The sequence below is a fragment of the Macadamia integrifolia genome, unplaced genomic scaffold, assembly GCF_013358625.1.
Source record: "Macadamia integrifolia cultivar HAES 741 unplaced genomic scaffold, SCU_Mint_v3 scaffold1484, whole genome shotgun sequence".
NCBI lineage: Eukaryota > Viridiplantae > Streptophyta > Magnoliopsida > Proteales > Proteaceae > Macadamia > Macadamia integrifolia.
Window position 1 is genome coordinate 121,037 of NW_024868223.1, and position 20,442 is coordinate 141,478.

A 20,442-nucleotide genomic window follows, 5' to 3' on the forward strand; every position below is an offset into this window, starting at 1 on the left:
TGTTTTCTTTGTAATATCCCTAATAAAGCTCTTTCTTTCACTAGTGTTGCTCTCCTCTCATCATATTTTTAGTTGTATTAAAAGCCGTTGAGGAACTCTGCAATGATGATTGTCTATCAGTATCTTCTCATAGGAGATGAGCTTCCCACGGATTCATTTCCACACACCGAGATCTACAATGGAATGCAGGGAAGTTATGGGGTAGTTGGTTGTTCACTGTTGATGTTAACATTGGTGCCAACCTTGGGGTGAGGATATGAGGATGTGGATGTGGATGACCAAACTATCAAGGTTGTTTATATTCTTAACATAGTCTCCAAGAACAACCATCTTTTGACAAGAAGCAGTTTGTTACATACATGAAGAGATACATGTTGGTAACACTGAAGTTGGAAACAGAGAAGCAACAGGAGTTGAAGAAGAACAAGGAGGGTCAGACTAAGTTCTTGCTGAATAAGATCCAATTTTTGTAGGTGAGAGTATATAGACAACAATATGTTTATTCTTTCTAGTACTACAAAGATAGTAGAGCTTGCCCATTTTTTTTGTACTTTGCTCAAGGTTCATTAAAGTGTGAGGACGAGGTAGTACTTCCTGTATTTTAGTTTTCAAGTTTTTAGAAGATATATATTTAAGTTTGATTTTCTATTTAAATTTCTATTAGTTGTTTGGCTTACAAATAAACTGACTTATAACATCACCAGCATACATCTCTGAGTTTTATAAAAATAAAATAAAAGAATAATAATAAATAAATAAATAAAATAATAATAAAAAAAAATTAGGGATAGTAATTTTCTATTTTTGGTGGATTTCCACATGTTACTGGTCCAGTTACCACAACATGGAATCTGATAATCTCTTATAATTTCATCCTTGTCATTCTGGTGAATATAAATCCCAATTTAAATTGTTTGAAGGTGAAGATATAATTGTTGTTTTCGTGTTTTAATTAACTCTAAATCCCCAAAAAAGATGGTTTGGCAGCAAGTCGACTTGATAGATTAATATTTGAATTTTGATAAATTCACCTACATGTGGTTTTCATTGCCGAGTCTATGATTGAAAGCCTAGCTAAGAAATCCAGAAATGTATTGTGGTATAGATCCTCTAATATAGTGGCAGAAGTGAGAAATTAGAGGAAACAGGGAAACCCAAGGGGGTAGCGCAGTTGGTGAGCAACGAACTTGGTACGAGTCGTAAACTAGGACGTCTTGAATTCGACTCCCACTAGACACACCTTGGGTCACTCACATGGAGTTGTTTGGTGCTCTTCAATGCTTTCAGTGAAAGTTGAATGGTTCTCATTCGACCCTGGTATGACCCGGTCCATGCCGTTGTGGAGTCAGTATGAGTCCGCGGGACTAGTCAGGCCGAAGGCCTAGAAACCAATTGATAGAAAAATAAATAAATAAATAAATAAGAAAAGAGAGAAAGAGTGCAGGGTTTATTTATTTTTCGGTAGAGGGTTCCTTAAAAGGCAATGTACTCATGCCCCTTGCTCTTCTTTGATCCATAACTAGTTCTTGAAACACCATCGATGTCCCTGTCTTGCTCTTCCTCAATTAGAGTCTCATTATTACAAGGCTAGTTAAGCTTACTATTAGCTGTTGGATCAGCAGAAGCTCTGTTTCAATGCTATTTTCAATGTTTTTGATTCTCGAGGAAAAGCTGGCCTTGATCTTGTAATGGCTGGACCTGTGTCCACCAAGAGCTTGGTGAGAATGGAATGTCTTATTGCAGGTTTTACACTTAAATGTGCTTCTCTTTTGATTGTCCTTGCAGATTTCAGAATCTTCCTTCAATCCATTATAGCAACCATTTCTTCTGTTCTTGATTGAACCAATATCAGTTTCATCCATTCCAGCCTCCTTACTAGAATCTTTCCCCAATCCATCTTCAGAATAGTCCAATTTACTTCTCTTATGATTGTCCTTGTCATTCCTTAGATTCCATGAATAGAAACTGTAGATTCAACCTTGTTGAGCCCAACCCTCAGAAACCCAGAATTAGAGCTAACATATTTTAACCTTTTGATTTTGGGTTTCTTTATCTATTGTTAAGATTCTCACAACTCCTGCCATAGGAAAAAAATTAAAATTTCATCTTGCTTTTCAGGTTAGCTTATTCGGAGTTGATAATCTATTTTGAGCTTCTAAAACCATAGGATTATCATCTTAAGAATTTGCTTTAACAGAATTGAACCCATCCCATTGAGGCACATCCCTAGAAAGCATCATCAAACATAGGGCTCTGCCTATTTGTTCTTGATCAATCACCAGAACAGAATAAGATAAATTTGTATCAGTATTGTAGCAGAGCAACATCTTCGTTCTCCTTCTTAGGGTGGCACCTCATTTGACCATATAGAGCTTTCCATGATTGAAATCCTTCTAGGGTTGAACTTTTAATTGACATTCCGAGTCACGGTTCAAGTTTACAGTATTGGTCATTCAATACTGATCCTGGATCGGCCTAGTGCGATCAAATAGCTTTGTATAGGGGTGAAAATTTGGCCCTGACAACCCAAACCCGTCTCGGCCTGATCTGCACTTGAACAGGACTTGGTCAAGTTTTTTGACCCTGAAGGTTAGGGCTGAATTTTTGTATTAAAATTTAGGCTCTAATTGGTATTTCATATTTTTATAATTTTTTAATGCAGAGGATATGAATGGCAAAAACAAGTCAATTAAGGTTAATCCAAACCATTGTAGAAGTTAGGGTCAATCCAACCCAGCTAGCCCAACCCAGCCCGATTCAACCTGATCCAACCCGGCCCTGACAAGGTCAATTAGGGCAGGGTTGGGTTGTGTTGGTATGAACCCGACAGGGTTGGGCCTAAACATGAACCCAGTAGGATTGAGTTGTGCCTAGGTTGAATTTTGAGGACTTAGGATTGGGTTAGGGTTTAAAGAAACCCGACCCAACCCAGTCCTATTTTACCCCTAGTTTTGCCCCTATTTTTTCTTTGAAAATTGATTTCTTTTTTACTGTTTTACCCTTTATCCCTTTATCGTAATCCATTACACTGATATGGGATTGGTGGGTACCGATACAGATCTGGATTGGCTTGAGCCGATACGATTCCTCAATCCATTACTTCATTAATTTGAATATGCGTGTTCAACCCCTAAGCACATGACGTGAGATTCAATAAAGTAAAATCCTTTAATTATTTATTTATCCAACCATACCCATTACTTCAGAGTGTAACCATACCCTGATGCACTAACTTGTCCGAGATTCAGATTTTGTTGAGAGCCAATAGATGCCGTTGGTATTTGTTTTCTTGCTTGAAGTCCTCCTTTTCGATTTTAATAAATTTCATATCTTCTTAAAAAAAAAAAATTTTAATAAATAAAATAAAATAAAATTACAAAAAATACTAAAAGCATTGCAAGCTCTTGTCTCTTAAGAGAGAGAACTTAAACCCCAATAGATGAATTGACCTCGATAGAGATGATTGAAGTTCCAAGTTTTCAAGAGGTAATTAACTAGGTTATCATACACAGGGAGAGATTGTCAACTTAAGTAACATTTTATATATCAAGAATAATCACAGAAGACCTTCCTTGAAGAAACTAGCTTCAAATTGTCAAATATATTGAATTTGATTTCAGCTTATCTACCGGAAAAAGACTAATTAATCTTGCAACTTTTATGAGACACCTGTACATTGGAATAAGAGGAATATAAATTGTATTTTTTTTATTTTGGAGATAGAAAAAGAAAATAAAAAGAGAGCATAAAAAATACTGCTACTTCAAAGCTGCCAATGGTACTATAACCTTTTGCATTGTTTCTGACCCACCAGAGATTGAATTCAAATCTCCATGACGTCCCTGGTTTCTTCTTCAATAGGAGGTGGGAGATTAAGATTGATTGGATATCTAATCTCAGGAAGATTGTCTTTGTATTTAGAATCCCTAGTCAAATGGGAACTATTGTGGCCACCCAAAGCTTTACCTGAATCAAAAACCTTTAAACAAATTGAGCACTCATGCCTCGTGCTCTTCTTTGATCCACAACTACTTCCTGAAACGCCATTAATTTTCTCGTCTTGCTCTCCTTTAATCAAAGTCTCATTGCTACAAGGCTTGTTAAGCTTACCATCAATTGTTCGATTAGCAAGAACATCTATTTCAATGTTGTTTTCAATAACTTCGATACTCGAGTCAAAGCAGGCCTTGTAATGGCTGGACCTATGTCCTCCAAGAGCTTGGTGAGAATGGAAGGTCTTTTTACAGGTTTTACACTTAAACCTGCTTTGGTTTTGATTGTCACTGCAGATTTCAGAATCTTCCTCCAATCCAATATAGTTACCATTAGATGAACTGTTCTTCTTGCCTATACCATTATTTTTTCTATTGCTAGAATCAGTTCGGTCCATTCCAGTCTCCTTAATGGAATCTTTCCCAATTCATCTTCACCTCCCTTATGATTCCCCTTGTTAACTGTAGATTCAACCTTGTTGGGACCAACCCTCAGAAACCCAGAATCAGAATCAACATATTTTGAATTTTTGTTTCTGGGTTTCTTCATCTTTGGGTGGTTCAGATTCTCATAATTCCTATCACAAGAAAAATCAAAATTTTCATCTTGCTTTCCAGGATTTAGCTTACCTAGAGCTGATGATCTATTTTGAGCTTCTAAAACCACAGTATCATTATCTAAAGACTCTGCTTCAACAAAATTGAACCCATCCAATTGACCCACTCCTCTAGAAATCATCATCAAACATAGGGCTCCCTCTATTTGATCTTGATCAGTCTCCAAAATAAAAGAAGATAAAGTTGTGCCATTGTTGTCATACCTCATTCTTCTCGATTTCTCCTGTGGCAAAGGAGCATCTTCGTTTTCCTTCTTAGGGTGGCACCTCATGTGACCATATAGAGCTTTCCATGATTGAAATCCCTTGCCACATTCTCTGCAAATCATTCCTTCTCGCTTAAGCATTCCTCTTAATCGTTGTTTAAATCCAAAGGCTTCTTGAAGTCTATATAGGTTTCTACCTAGAACCAGAATCAGAATGCCCAGAAACTTCAATGCTTACGAAGCTGCCAATATTGCTTGCTGAGACTCCTCTTGGTGAGCTTCTCGTTTGTAATATATAACTGAATTCACGTACGTTCACATGAGGATTGAGACCCGCTCTTACAGCTATATTGAGTTTCATGACTGGGTTCGTAGTCTTAGTTGACCTTAATTTCAATATGCTTGGACTCCAGTATTCCTTATTCGCATGGACTCTTATCTCAGTAAAAAAAACCTTTTGCTGTCAATTAAAAAACTGTATTTAGACCGATTCAAGTTGATCCGATCCGATTCCTCAAACCATGGTTGATACTTAATACAGCCAAATCATACGGCTCAGTAGGGTGAGGACACGCGTCACCCACCGGGACACGTGTCGCCCGCCAGGTAGGGAGTACGAAGACTCTATCACGCTCTGTCACGTCATTTGCATGAGGGGAATATTCCCCACAAGGAGGACAGAGGTATTGGAGCAAGACTGGGAGAGAGAGGAAGGTGGACCCCAGAAGGCAAGAGGAAACCCTAGCCTCGAAGAAGCATATAAGGAGGCCGAGAGGAAGGAAAGAGGTAAGCTCTGATACCCTCACCATTACTCCCTTATTGAACTGTGCGGCCGACCCTGACTTGAGCGTCGAAGGACTAACCTCGGACAAAATTCCGGGCCTCCGTCGTCTGTGTTTGTGTAGGTTCGACTAGCGGGGTTTTTTGGCAGCAACAGATTGGCGCCGTCTGTGGGAACGACAGTAATGGTGGGGAGAGCCTACAACCGCAGGAAGATAAGAGCAGCGTCAAATGTGAATATGGGGGAAGAACCTCCAGGGGGGCTTCCTCCCTCGGCTGAGATAGGAGGAGTAAGGGGTATTGATGACCGGGAAGTATCCATATGGTACCCGCGCTCAGGAGGATATTCAGTACGCGAAGGTAGTGATCCTCCGCCCCCTCCCAAAGCGCAAGAATACATGACGAGGGAGCAATTCGAAGCCCTCCAGAACAAGTATGACCGGATGGTCGAGGTGATGAAGGAGGTCTCCAAAGCTGTCTCTCAGAGGACCGGCGGAGCACCGCCAGGCCCCCACATCCAGCTTGAGAGGGCTCGAGACAAGGACCGGAGCAGTACAAGATCTATAAGATCTGGTCATAACCTTCGAAACCGAGCAATGAGGGAAAGTCCCTCACCCCGAGGTAGGACGCAGCGTGCCGCCAGAGATCCAGATGGGGATCGGTGTCGAGGAGACAATGAGAGGCACGAGGACTCGGGGTTGAGGCGGATGATCCTAGAAATGAAAGACGAGATCAAGAAGGTGGTAGAAAATCAGACGGGAACCCGCGAGCCAAACCTCACTAATGACACGGCTCTAGCTGATGAGGTCATGAGGGATCCGCTCCCGATCGGCTTTCTCCTACCCAAGTATGACACTTATGACGGGTCTGGGGACCCCGTCGATCATCTGGAAGGCTTCAAGGTCGCCATGCAGTTCCATCGAGTCTCCGAAAATATTATGTGTCGCGCCCTACCACTAACATTAAGAGAAGCGGTAAGGCTATGGTACAACCGTCTACCGACGAAGTCGATCCACAGCTTCAGCGATCTAGGCTACTTCTTCGTGAAGGGATTCTCCAGTAGCCAACCCCTTCAGAAGACCACGTTGAACTTGACCAACATCAAGCAACATGAAGGAGAATCACTGTGAAACTACATGAAGCGCTTCCAACAAGAGAATGTCACGATCAGAGGTCTGGACCCGAAAGAGGAGTTCACAGCCCTGCTAGGAGGCGTCAAGGATAAGGAGTTGAAAAGGTCTTTGGCGAAGCATACACCGAAGAACCTGGCCGAATTGAGAGCTCGGTGCAATAAGTACATCCAGATGGAAGAAACCCTTCAAGCCGATGGAGCAGAACCAAGCCTCGTACAAGAGTAGCAAGCACACTCGCATTTTGCAATTTTTGCTCTTACGCACTTTTAAGTTGTAATTCCTCATCCTAAACCCTGGAGGATCTTATTCATGGAAATTATGAAAGCTGGTTTACGGCAATTAAGAAGAACTCTCCTGTTTGGTGACCTTTACTCTGCCAAATGAATACAGCCGAAGGTCCTCACCTCGGTTGGGAGTTCGGCCAAAGCTGAATGGACCTGACCGAAGGTCCTCACCTCGGTTTGGAGTTCAACCAAAGCCGAACATACCTGACCAAAGGTCCTCACCTTGGTCGGGGGTCGGCCAAAGCTGAATGGACCTGACCGAAGGTCCTCACCTCGGTTTGGAGTTCAACCAAAGCCGAACATACCTGACCAAAGGTCCTCACCTTGGTCGGGGGTCGGCCAAAGCTGAACGGACCCGACTGAAGGTCCTTACCTTGGGCGGTGCTCAGGCTAAGGCCGAGCCGAACTGATCGAAGGTCCTTGCCTCGGTCGGGGGCTCAAGCTAAGGCCGATCCGAATTGACCGAAGGTGCTTACCTCTGTCAGTGTCTCGGACAAGGTCGAGCCGAACTGACCGAAGGTCCTTGCCTCGGTCGGGGGCTCAAGCTAAGGCCGAGCCGAACTGATCGAAGGTCCTTACCTCGGACGGTGCTCAGGCTAAGGCTAACACCGAGCCGAACTGACCGAAGGTCCTTGCCTCGGACGGTGCTCAGGCTAAGGCCGAGCCAAACTGACCGAAAGTCCTTGCCTCGGTCGAGGGCTCAAGCTAAGGCCGAGCCGAACTGACCGAAGGTGCTTAACTCGGTCGGTGTCTCGGATAAGGCTTAGCCGAACTGACCGAAGGTCCTTACCTCGGACGGTGCTCAGGCTAAGGCCGAGCCGAACTGACCGAAGGTCCTTGCCTCGGTCGGGGGCTCAAGCTAAGGCCGAGCCGAACTAACCGAAGGTCTTACCTTGGACGATGCTCAGGCTAAGGCCAAGCCGAACTGACCGAAGGTCCTTGCCTCGAATGGGGAGTTCGGCCAAATTTGAACAGACCTGACCGAAGGTCTTTACCTCGGTTCGGTGCTCAGGCTAAGGCCGAGCCGAACTGACCGAAGGTCCTTGCCTCGGTCGGGGGCTCAAGCTAAGGCCGAGCCGAACTAACCGAAGGTCTTACCTTGGACGATGCTCAGGCTAAGGCCAAGCCGAACTGACCGAAGGTCCTTGCCTCGAATGGGGAGTTCGGCCAAATTTGAACAGACCTGACCGAAGGTCTTTACCTCGGTTGGGAGGTCGGCCAAAGCCGAACGGACCTGACCGAAGGTCCTCACCTCGGTTGGGAGTTCGGCCAAAGCTGAATGGACCTGACCGAAGGTCCTCACCTCGGTTTGGAGTTCGGCCAAATCCGAACGTACCTGACCGAAGGTCCTCACCTTTGTCGGGGGTCGACCAAAGCTGAACGGACCCGACCGAAGGTCCTTACCTCGGGCGGTGCTCAGGCTAAGGCCGAGCCAAACTGACCGAAGGTCCTTGCCTCGGTCGGGGGCTCAAGCTAAGGCCGATCCGAACTGACCGAAGGTGCTTACATCGGACGGGGTCTCGGACAAGGCCAAGCCGAACTGACCCAAGGTGCTTACCTCGATCGGGGTCTCAGACAAGGCCGAGCCTAACTGACCTAAGGTCCTTGCCTCGGACGGTGCTCAGGCGGTCTCGTACAAGGCCGAGCCGAACTAACCGAACTAACCTAAGGTCCTTGCCTCGGTCGGTGTCTCGGACAAGGCCGAGCCGAACTGACCCAAGGTCTTCACATAGGCTGACTGAAGCTCTCGGTTGCAATGCTTACCTCGGTCGGGGTCTCGTACAAGGCCGAGCCGAACTAACCTAAGGTCCTTGCCTCGGTCGGTGTCTCGGACAAGGCCGAGCCGAACTGACCCAAGGTCTTCACATAGGCTGACTGAAGCTCTCGGTTGCAAGCAAAACTAAAGCTGAAGGAATAAGGCCGAAGGCAGAAAAAAGAGGGAAAAATTACAATTACAAAAAATTTGGTTACTCCCACAGGAAGAGACTCCTAGCGGGAGTAAGGGGGCTCCTGATACAGCCAAATCATACGGCTTAGTAGGGTGAGGACACGCGTTGCCCACCGGGACACGTGTCGCCCGCCAGGTAGGGAGTACGAAGACTCTATCACGCTCTGTCATGTCGTTTGCATAAGGGGAATATTCCCCACAAGGAGGACAGAGGTATTGGAGCAAGACTGGGAGAGAGAGGAAGGTGGACCCCAGAAGGCAAGAGGAAACCCTAGCCCCGAAGAAGCATATAAGGAGGCCGAGAGGAAGGAAAGAGGTAAGCTCTGATACCCTCACCATTACTCCCTTATTGAACTGTGCGGCCGACCCTGACTTGAGCTTCGGAGGACTAACCCCGGACAAAGTTCCGGGCCTCCGTCGTCTGTGTTTGTGTAGGTTCGACTAGTGGGGTTTTTTGGCAGCAACAATACTGAATGAGAACGGATTATAGGTCCTCTTGCTCATTTTTAGAATCATGGTTTCAAGTATCAATCTCGTATTGGTCATATCGGATTGGTATCGGGTGAGACCGATCCCCAATCCCTAATTGTCCTGGATCGATTATCCATATCGTTTCAGGGGTAAAATAGTCAGTTAGTACTTGTTAAAAAAAGCAGGGTAAAATCGGACCGATATCCACCAATTCAATCCTGATTAATATCACAGCTACCGATACCGATGCCATCCCATGGTTAGAGCACAAGACCCCTAGCCGTGTGGCTCAAGTACTGCAATCCTAATAGAAAAACTACTAAAGATAGGATAAGATAAGAGATTGAGATCACATGGGATTCTAATGGCAAGAGAAAGACAAAGTTCAAAAGACTTCGTGACATTTAGTAAATTAAAATATTTTTTTTTATCGAAAAGAGAAAAGTTTCTTCTACAATTACTGTGCTTGTGTGTAGATTAATAGAAAACTGTAAAAAGGCATCTTCAATGCATAGGGTGAGTAAATAAACCAAGATTTAAATCCCATTGGTTTTAATTCACTAGAAATAGGTTTTTCCTAGTCTTGGTTTACTTCCTTAATTTGAATAGAAATTTATGCATGTGGAAGTTCCTTAATCATATTGACTTATAGATGTGTCGCCACTCAACAAAACTTAAGTTGTAGAGAGTTAACAGACTTCTAGATGGGGTATAAATGGTTTTGAAACCAGCCAGGCAATCTGGCCGAACCGGGGTGATAGGATGTAACAGTATGGTTTGAAAACTGTCAGCAACGTTTTAAAATTTGGGATCCCACGGAATTATTTAATTATTTATTTATTTTTGTAAAGAAAATTGATTCATTGAACCATTTTACCCTTATACCTTATATATGGATCGTGTGTGACCCAACATGTCACAAAGTCTTCAAAATGTTTCCCTCAATATCGTGCAAGTTTAGTCCACGAACCTGAAGCCAGCCCAGAATGTTGTAGGTAGGGGTGCAAGTTTGGCAGCCTGAACCCGCACTGATTTCGAATAAGTATCGACCTAAAAATTTTGGCCTTGGGGGCCGGCCCGACCCCTTAAATTTCTGACCCTGAGTCAGGGTCAGGGCGGGTAAGGGTTAATGTCTTTGGCCCGCCCAACCGGCCCTGAACCCGACCTTGATTTTTTTACCTTGACTTTTGGCCCGACCCGGCCCTGGTTTTTGCCCTTAATGTTGACCCTGGTTGTGACGCTGATAACCCTGATATTAACCTAATTTTAGATATTGTTTGACATTGAATCATTGACACTTCAAAAACCCTAATGTATCTTCTCACCAATATTTCTTCCTTTTTTTTCAAAAAAAAAAAAAGAACATATATCTTGCTTTCCTTCTGCCTTTAATAATATCTTCACTGATTACTCTCCGACGTTAGGATTTTGAATCTTTCGATATCCCACCTCCTGATTTCACATTGTGTCACGCCTTCATCCCTAAACGGATGTTAGGATGATCTCTTTGTTTATCATGACAAATAATTGAAATTTTTTAGATTATTTGCTTTCTTAGGATGATCTACTCTTTGTTTACCATATTAGTTTGCATTATTTGTATTGTTTGAATGTTTTCTTTAGGGTGTTCTCCTCATAACAAGTAATTTGTGACTTTGTGTTTGTTTATCTCCACTTTTATTTTTTTCAGTTATTTCATATTTTGTAGGGTCAGGGTCAGAGTATAACCGACCCTTGATGGTAACCCAGGGTCAAGGTTAATCAGGGTTAAGGTCAAGGTCAATCAAGGTCATCCCGGCCCGACCTTGAAAAAACAGGGCCTATTAGGGCAGGTAAGGGTTGTGTTGAACCTAAAGGGTTGGGCCTAGGTTGAAGTTTTGTGACCCTGAGTCACAGTCAGAGTCAGGGTCAGGGTCAGGGTCAAGGTGGGTTTGGGCCCAGTTAATGGGACTCAGGGTTGAGTTAGGGTTTTAAGAAGCCCGGCCCAACCCGGCCCTGTTGCACCCCTAGTTGTAGGGCTAGGTTGGACTAGGCTTGACTTTTACTCCATGGACTAATCTTGGGTTAGGATTTTCAAATTTGGGGACAGGCCAGGCCAGACCTGGGCTGAGGCCTTGAGTTGAGCCTAGCCTTGCTTGGTCCGATTTTACCCTATGTAACTATATAACTATCACCAAGCTGGGTTACTAAAGTTTGGGATAACAGACAGATTGGGCACCGCCAAATCAATGAGTGATTGGATCGCTTCCTTAAAACCTCTTTGGATTGGCTCACAATGAATCCAAATGTAATTGTCCAGCACTAATTAGTTGTCAGTTCAAATCACAAGGCCTTAATACTGAGCACTGGACTAACCTATTTTTCGATACCCCTAATACCCTCACTACAAGCACGCAATTGGTGAAAATGACGACTAAAAATATATTTATATTTTGCATTTATTAATATGATGGGTCTATATCTCATGTCGAAAGTCTATCATTGGGGGTGTAACAAAATTTGAAAAAATTAAATGATTACCCAGTTTTGGATTTCCTTTATAAATTTATTCATCTAAAGTTTTAGTCAATAAAAATATCTAAAATTAGGTTTGGATTTATAAAATTATCTACTCAAAGTTTCAATTAACAAAAATACCCAAAATTAGGTTTAAGAGTGATAACAAAACTACCATTTCAAGGTTTTAGTAAACAAAACTACCACTCAAAGTTTCAGTTAATTAACAAAATACCCAAAACCAGGTTTGAGATTAAAAAACTACCCACTCAAAATTTCAGTTAACAAAAGTACCTGATTGTATTTGGAAGATGGAAAGGGACCACTATTTTGGATAGTTCTGTAAACACAAATCTGATTTCGAGTATTTTTACTAACTGAAACTTTGGTTGGATAATTTTGTAAAGAAAACTCAAAAGCGGGTATTCAAGTAATTTTTCCAAAAAATTTCACACTCCGTCAGACACATTCATTATCATTTTCGATTAGGCTGTTGCAGTAGGAAAGAGAGAGAGAGAGAGATGAAGCGCCCCCACCTGTTACTAATGAAAAATCCTGTCTGATCTGGTGTTCTTGGTGGTGGAGATCGATGGTTGGGGTTGTAGATCTTTGATGTGTTTTTTTCTCTTATAGTAAATAAAGAGATGAGGGAATTAACGTACTCCAAACAGTACCTGATGTCTTAAAATGTACATAAAATATGAGAAAAATAATGTTACCCAGTCACAAGGCCTGCACCATTACAGGTGAACTAGGGGGCATGTATTGGCATCAATTGGGTGGGTTTTTCGTATTTCACAGGCAGTGGGACCATCATTTCGTCTCCTCTCTGTCTGAGTAGAGGCCATGCATCCTGGCACATAAAATAGGAAAAATAGTTTATGTGGGGGAGTGTCCTTCCTTCACCTAGGCATATGGGGGCACAAAATGACAACCCTACCCCCATGAAGTCTAAAATTATGTTTCATGTTGATGCTTCCTTGTAAATTTCTATTAACCCTTCCGCACATGGAGGATCCACACTGACCCCCACATAATTCTCCCTTTCTCAGCTCTAAATGTTGTCTTCACACATATTGAGTTAACATTATATATTGAGTTTAAATATAAAAATAATTTTATAATCAAGGATATAGATTGAGAATACAAAATGTAATGATCAAAAAGGAAAGTTTATAATAATAAAAAATCTAATGAAACAATCAATGTATTAGTGGCATTAGTTCTCAAGTATGGGAAACTTAAAATGTACATTTATAATTAAAAATTCAACATTAACCTTTTTTTTTTTCTGTTAAAAAATACGATTGCAATACTGCATACAATTTGTAGTAGGGATAGAAAAATGATGGGCTTTAGGAGTTTAAGACCCCAGACCCTTGCCCACAACGACTTGCTCCCCTTCAAATGAATCAGTTTTCAGACACATTTGTGCATTCTCCTACAATCCCGAGTCCAAACCTAGAGGCAGTTCTTGGTGGTGGAGCAAAGGTAGGAGAAAATTTTTAACCAGCCCCATATTGAGCACAAGCAATGGGTGTTAAAGCAAACATCAACAAATATAAAAAATAAAAAAATAAAACCAGATCCGTACAACACGGAGATTTAACAAAGTTCACACACCGATGTGGTGTGCTACATTCTCGGGCGAAAAAGAAGATGTTTCACTATATAAAAGAGAGAGATTACATCCAAGCAATGACGAGAAAACTCACTCTGAATCCTAGCTCGAAAAACCCCAAATTACAATGACTTACTCAACATGACAATAGTACATCATATACTTCTCCAAGTCACGGATAGATCCATCAATGCTGTACTTTAGGCTTGGGCCTATTACCTCTATTACCATCACAGATCTCAGAAAACTTCTCATTCGGGTGGCCACCAAAATATGTCGAAGTGGGTCAATCTTTAAAATGGATCAAGAATTCTAGACAAACTTACCAATGGGCTTGAGATTGAGAGTGAATCCATTCCCTAATCAGTTCATTTGGTGCCAATTTAAGACATGGATCCATTATCCAAAGAAATGCAAATGTGTCTTATACCCTTACATAAAATTGATGGTTAGAGTACTTTGGTCCTTGCTCCTCTGTTGAGTATATTTGGGCTTCTTCTATCTATTTGGAGCGGTTGAATTATGATCATGATGGCATTTGTTATTGGACTCTGGCAACCAATGGAAAAATATTTTCCTTCAATTAGCTTAAGTTCTCATTTTATTCAAAGCCCTTGAAGTGAATTGTAGCAATATGTCCTAGCCTTCTTCTGTCATGCCAAGACATGCATTTCACTTTTGAATATTATGCTTGAATGCTCTTCCCTTTTTTTCTTTTTCTTTTTTTTTTCTGTTTTTTTATCGGCAGACATATTTATTACCAGTTCATCTTCCTGTGCCTTATTTTGGGCTTCTATATATAGTTAATGGAGCATCTCTATTTCGGATGCGCAATTTTGATTAGAATCCAGTCACATTTTTATCTCTGGTTGACCCTTCTCTTAGAAAGATAAAGCTTCAGGGAGGGGAGGGGTGGGGTGGGGTGGGTGGGAACCATTATTGTCCATGTGGGTGGTTTGTTTTTCCTAGGACATTTCACATTTGTGTTGAAAAGAACAATAGAAGGTTCAAAAAACAGGCTAGATCCTTTACTTATATATAGTGTCAGACCATTTGTGAAATGGAGATAAGGTATTCAAAGCGCTCAAGGGTGGTTTCTTTGTTGGATTCAAGTAGTCGTGTCAGTTTTCACTGGAAACTAAGTCCTTATGTGGACTCATATTAATTGGGTATTTGTGTTTTGATAAATCTTAGTTAATATTTGGTCTAATTAAATGAGATATGCGGATTTCAATTAGTTTAATATGGGCTGACTAATGTGGGTTTCAATTAACCATTGAACTTACAATGAGTGGGTCCATTGGGAAACTGCATAAATAGAAAGCTAAGTCCCTCCTCTAGTTCTAATCTTTATTCACAATGTGTATTCTAAAAAGAGGGAGAAGTGAGAAAAATGCATGATTACTCGTGGCTTTCTCCCTTGTGCATTCTTAACAAGGTACAATTTTATTATTTATAGTTTTGGTCTCTCATTCTTAGTGTTTTTAATTTATCAATGGTGATTTATTGGATTTATAGATTGTATCTTGTTAGAGATTTTAATCATATATCCTTGACATATAATTTACTGATGTTATTTTACATGTTTATATATATATATATATATATATATATTGGATGAATGAAAAATATATTAAAAGAGAAAGAAAGGAAAAATACAAGGAGAAAACTCCACAACAAAACAATGGATTAACCTACAGCCAAAAAAACTGGAGGCAAGCTACCCAAAGAGGAACAAAGGACAAAATCAGCCTCAAACAATTAATCACCTGATTCTAAAGTCCACCTTCTTCCCATTAGGATTATAACGAGGAATGTGAACCATCCACCTCAGGGGATCCTGGATCCAAACTCGAAGGAGGAGTCTTGCGCATTCTTGAGCTTTTTCTGCTAGTACCAGAACTATTTTCCTTACCGTGCTTCTTCTTCTTCTTCTTCTTCTTAAGACATTAAGAGAAGGTCATCAACTACAAGAGCTGGCCCCAACCCAAAATCATGATCTACATCAGCTATTGCAATTTGACCTAATTGAAGATCTCCTCCATTCCCCAGGGAGACCTCTAGCACTACGTCCAACAACATCTCCTCGAAACAATTCTCTTTCCTTGAGGAACTCTACATTTCTGAGATGTTGATATGGCTAGAAAATGAATCAAAAAAGTCCATTTTTCGATATGGATTTACTATAGAATCAGATCTTACTTGAAGCAGGAATAGACCACTACTAACATGACTCGCACCAACATCCGACCCAATGCCACAACAGCTAAAAGAAAAGACATTAGAAGGAGGCTCCGTGTCACACCCCAAGAACTGGATTGCCTCGAGCACTATTGTTGAAGCAACCTAATGGGACTTTTCTCCTGAGCCGCGTTACTAAGAACTAGCTCAGCAATGTGAGCTGGTTGAATAACTTGAGAAGCATCATGACCCACTTCTGAATTGATCATATGGCCATCTTGAAAGCATCCAATATCTCCAACGGCATGCCCTCCTAAAGATCACCTTCTTCCATGCCAGTTAGAGTAGAGCAAAAGTTTGAAAAATCCAAAGACTTGCAAGCATGACAAACTGGAGGTTTCCATTCATACCGGACAGTCTGGTAGAACTCATTGCCTTCATCTTTTCAACCAAGATGTTATTCGATAACTCCTCAGAGGTAGAAATTTTGATACATATTCGAGCGAAAGCAAGACGATCTTCGTTCTTTGTTCTGTAATCTAAATACAACGATTTACTAATCACAGATCCAATTGTGCTCAATCCAGTCTCTCCCCAAAGGTGGAAGGGAAGACCAGGAAAGGAAACCCAAATTGGAAGGGAGGAGAGATTAATCTGATTAACCAAAAGATTTTCACCCATTGATGAAGGATAATAGGTTTTCTCACAACTAACCATGGCCCTGCCTCCAAAATCCGAGCCATATCAACTTCATTAGAAAACTTGAAAACAAACATCCCATTTTCCAACACGAAACAATGGATAGCACAAGGCTTCCATTGCCGGAGTAAGATATCATTTATAAGGAGGAAGGGGGGTCTCTTGCCAATGAAGTGACCCACAAGGGTATTCCGCCAATTGAGAGCTTCAACATTCATCTCTGAGAAAGTAAATTTAGTAATTTTTGATTCCCCAACAAGCAGAGGGGGGACGAAGCGGAGTCGGAGACCATCGCTGTCTGCACCAAATGATTATTGGTTCTAGCAGAAGGAGTGGGAGGCACCACAAAAGACCGAGGGTTGGCATCAAGGCTAGACTGGCTCGAGGAAGAAGGGTCACCAGCTAAAGGATGGAACTCAGAAGGCTCCATAAGGTTGAACTGGACATGCCGATGCTCAGCTGAAGGTGAGCAGGGGGATGAAGCCCAAATCTCACCCTCCTACATGTTTATCTTTGATAAACTCTAATTCATATCTTGGGGCTATCCCATCTAAGGAGGAAATTAAAAATGCGGTTTGGGACCTTGATCTAGATAGCTCTTCCGATCCAGATGGTTTCCTAGGTAACTTCTTTAAACGTCTGGGATAATGTTGAATCTGAATTTTATAGAGTTGTCATTCATTTTTTCAGGGTGGGAACTCTTCCTTTGGGGGTGAACAATTGTTTTGTTAACCTAATTCCAAAAGTTTCGGGTGCCTCTTCTCTTAAAAAATTTTTTCCAATTTGCATGGGTAATTTCTTTTGTAAAGTTATTTCAAAGATCTTAGCTTCTAGAGTCTCGTGTCTTCTTCCCCGTCTTACCTTTGAGGAACAGGGAGCTTTTCAGAAAGGCAAAATCATTTCCTCAAGTATTAGTCTTGCCTTTAAGCTAGCAAATTTGATGCAATCATCTGTGAGGTAGGTGGCATGGGTATAAAATTGAATGTCCAGAAGGCTTTTGACTCTCTCATGGGATTTCCTATTTGCTACCCTGCAAAGATTTGGTTTCTCTCAAAATTGGTTCTCTTGGATTTATGAAATTCTCTCTTCTTCAAGAATTTCTATTCTAGTGAACGGTGGTCCAGTTGGTTAATTTGGGACTGCTCGTGGTCTTCACCAAGGGGATTCGATTTCTCACATTCTCTTTATCCTGGCTAAGGAAGTGTTGTGTAGAGGTCAGAAAGCCTTAACAAATAATGGAAAATTGAAGGCTCTTCCAAGTGTAGAAGCTGAATTTTGACACCGTGGGAGAATGTCTCGGCAATGATGATCAAGGCCTAATTGATTCACAGTGTGGCCAAATGGCAAAATTACCAACTTACCCGTAGCCTATATTTTACACCCAAACCTTCCCTAATAGAGCCAAAACCCATAGAATATCCCTATTTGTCCATTTTAGGCCATCACTTAAAATTTCTTCTAAATCTGGTAACGTTTGGTTACCCCTTGATGTAAAATGACTATTTTACCCTTGGCATATTTCTCGGTAATCAGACCATTTGATTTGAGAAAAACCCTTGAGATGACCTCATTTGGCTGTTTTAAACATGCATGTAAAATTTCATTCAAATTCGATGTTATTTAGACCTCAATCGGCATGAAGCATCATTTTATGGAAATTCCTCAATTTTTGTTCCATTTAGATATATATATATATATATATATAATCTGAGAATTATCACCGTACTGATGGAAATTTCTTGGTGAATGCTTCGTGTTGATATGTGGCACATCAAAAGCGACCACATGGATTGAAAGATTTTAATGTTTTAATTTCAGCCTTTTAAAATGGAATAACCCGAGTCAGTTCGGTTCAACCAGTATGACTCGGTCCTTCTCAAACCGGTCCAACCAGAGGCAACCCAACCGGGCTAGGACTGAACCTAGCTTAGTGTCCGCAGGCCCAGAGTCTGCTGGCCCATTGTCGGCAGGCCTACTGTCGGCTGGCCCATCCCAAAAGTCTAATGGCATTTACTGCCAGACCAGAAGACACGGGCCTGTCCCTTGGACCAAGCCCAGCCCGCTAGGCCTAGCCCCCCTTTAGTCAAGGTAGCCCACCATAAAATCCGGAAAATACTGGGTTTTGAGGCTATATAAACCCCACATTTGGAGGACTTAGCAGAAGAGAAAAGATCTGAAAGAAATACCCCTGTGTAGATGTCGTCCCCTTCTTTCAGGTGGTACCTTTGTCTCTCCCATATATTCCTTCTTTAAGGAATTAAAATTCCCGAAATACCCTTGCTCGGTCATATTTGCCATTCGGAGCATCACCATTCAAGGCGGCTTTTGGCACCCTCCGGCAGCCGATTCTGGCCAAATAGACGTGCTTGAGCTGAGGAGTTCCCACGGATCAGGGAAAATTTTCATAATTTTGTGATTTCGTTTTATATTTATTTTGTATTTTTCTTTAAGTGTTTAAATAGAGTTTTTATTTCAAAGGCTTTTTAAAAAAATACTTATAAGTGTTATTTAATACTCAGAATTTCATATATTATGCATTACAGTATATTTGGTGTATTCTGAAAATTTCAGAGCCTAAATATTTTCTTAATGATGATTTTGCCCCTAGGGGTATTTTAGTCATTATGATAATATGAAGGTTTAGGCCTTGAATTGAGTTCTGTTCTTTTGACAAGATGATAGATCATGATCTAATTCATAGATCTGGGCTATCATCTGATGATTTTGGTTCAGAAAATCATTTGTTTTGATTTTACCATTTTTCCCTAAATAGGGTATTTTGGACATTTATGCTTAAAAATACAAAAAAAATGTTTTAGAATTATGAAGAAATTTTATTAGATCTATTGTCACTTTTTTTTTTTTTTTTTTTATGATTTTGATATATTCCACTCATTCTCATTCATAAATTCACATTATTTTAATAGTTTGGCCCTCTAGGGTCATTTTGGTAATTTCATAATTTAATTTCCTAAAATATGATAAAAAAATCATTTTAATTATTTTTAATGCAGATAATCATGTTTGGTATTTTTCAGGTGCATAATATATATAAACAAGTATACAACAAAAGTTTGGTCTAGGAAAACCGGTTTTGGCCAGGCATTCTGAGGGTGCATAACACCTTCACCCAGCGTATCCTGACACTTACCCAGAGATTTGGGGCAGATTCTCACCTTATCCATTAGAGTCATCTTTTTCCTTCAAAACGGTGAGACATTTGTGGGTCCTAGACCTTGATCTAGGTGGCGACTCCTATTTACTAGTTTACCCTCTTTTGACATGAGAATGGTATATTCTATCATTAGCGGACCCCGCGACATATCTATCCACATCCACTCCCTTGGGTCCAATCCGGGGATGATTTTTACCCTTCATACTTACACCAAGTCCTAGAGGAATGGTTATTCCTTCTCATCTATTATTTGCTGATGATATATTTGTTTTCATAAATGCTTCTGTTTCCTATGTTAAGAATCTTCAAAACTTCCTTCTCAAATATCAGAAGTTTTTTGGGTAGCATAATAATATGGACAAGAGCAAGATTTTTTTTTTAGAAGGTTGCTCCTCATAGGAAGTGTTGGGATTTAAAATGTAATCGCAAGCATACGGATCAGTGTAGCTACAGGTCGAACACAGGGAGAGCAGCCACTTTATTTTTTTACTTCTTTTAATAATACGAAAGTGAACCGATCAATGGTTGTGATCTAATTCTAATTACCATCCTAAACATATGTATCTAAAATAACGTCCTAACCATTCGTCATCTAAGAATTTAAAGACGCAAGCCACACAATTAAAATTAAATAAATAAATAACTAAAAATAAATAACCCACGCAATTAAAAAAAAACAATAAAGGAAAAAAATGTTGAAATAAAAATAAAGTAAAAGAAAGGGGATAAAGCTAGAGAGAGACTCACAAGTAGGTTTCTCTACTTGGCCCGAGGGATGCATCATAATATGAGCTCCCTACTTGACCAGAGAGTCACTCTTACAAGGGTTATTTTACTTG

At 41.0% G+C, this 20,442-nt stretch overlaps 1 protein-coding gene across 1 annotated transcript; it reads right to left on the reverse strand.

The window, feature by feature from the left end:
* Positions 1-3,823: 3,823 nt before the first annotated feature.
* On the reverse strand, positions 3,824-5,176 carry LOC122063869 (zinc finger protein ZAT9-like). Its single transcript, XM_042627563.1, has 3 exons — positions 5,125-5,176; positions 4,431-5,012; positions 3,824-4,347 (listed from the first exon to the last, which is right to left on the reverse strand). Exons 1-3 carry the CDS (start codon positions 5,174-5,176, stop codon positions 3,824-3,826), a joined length of 1,158 nt encoding a protein of 385 aa, XP_042483497.1.
* Between the last annotated feature and the right edge of the window lie 15,266 nt (positions 5,177-20,442).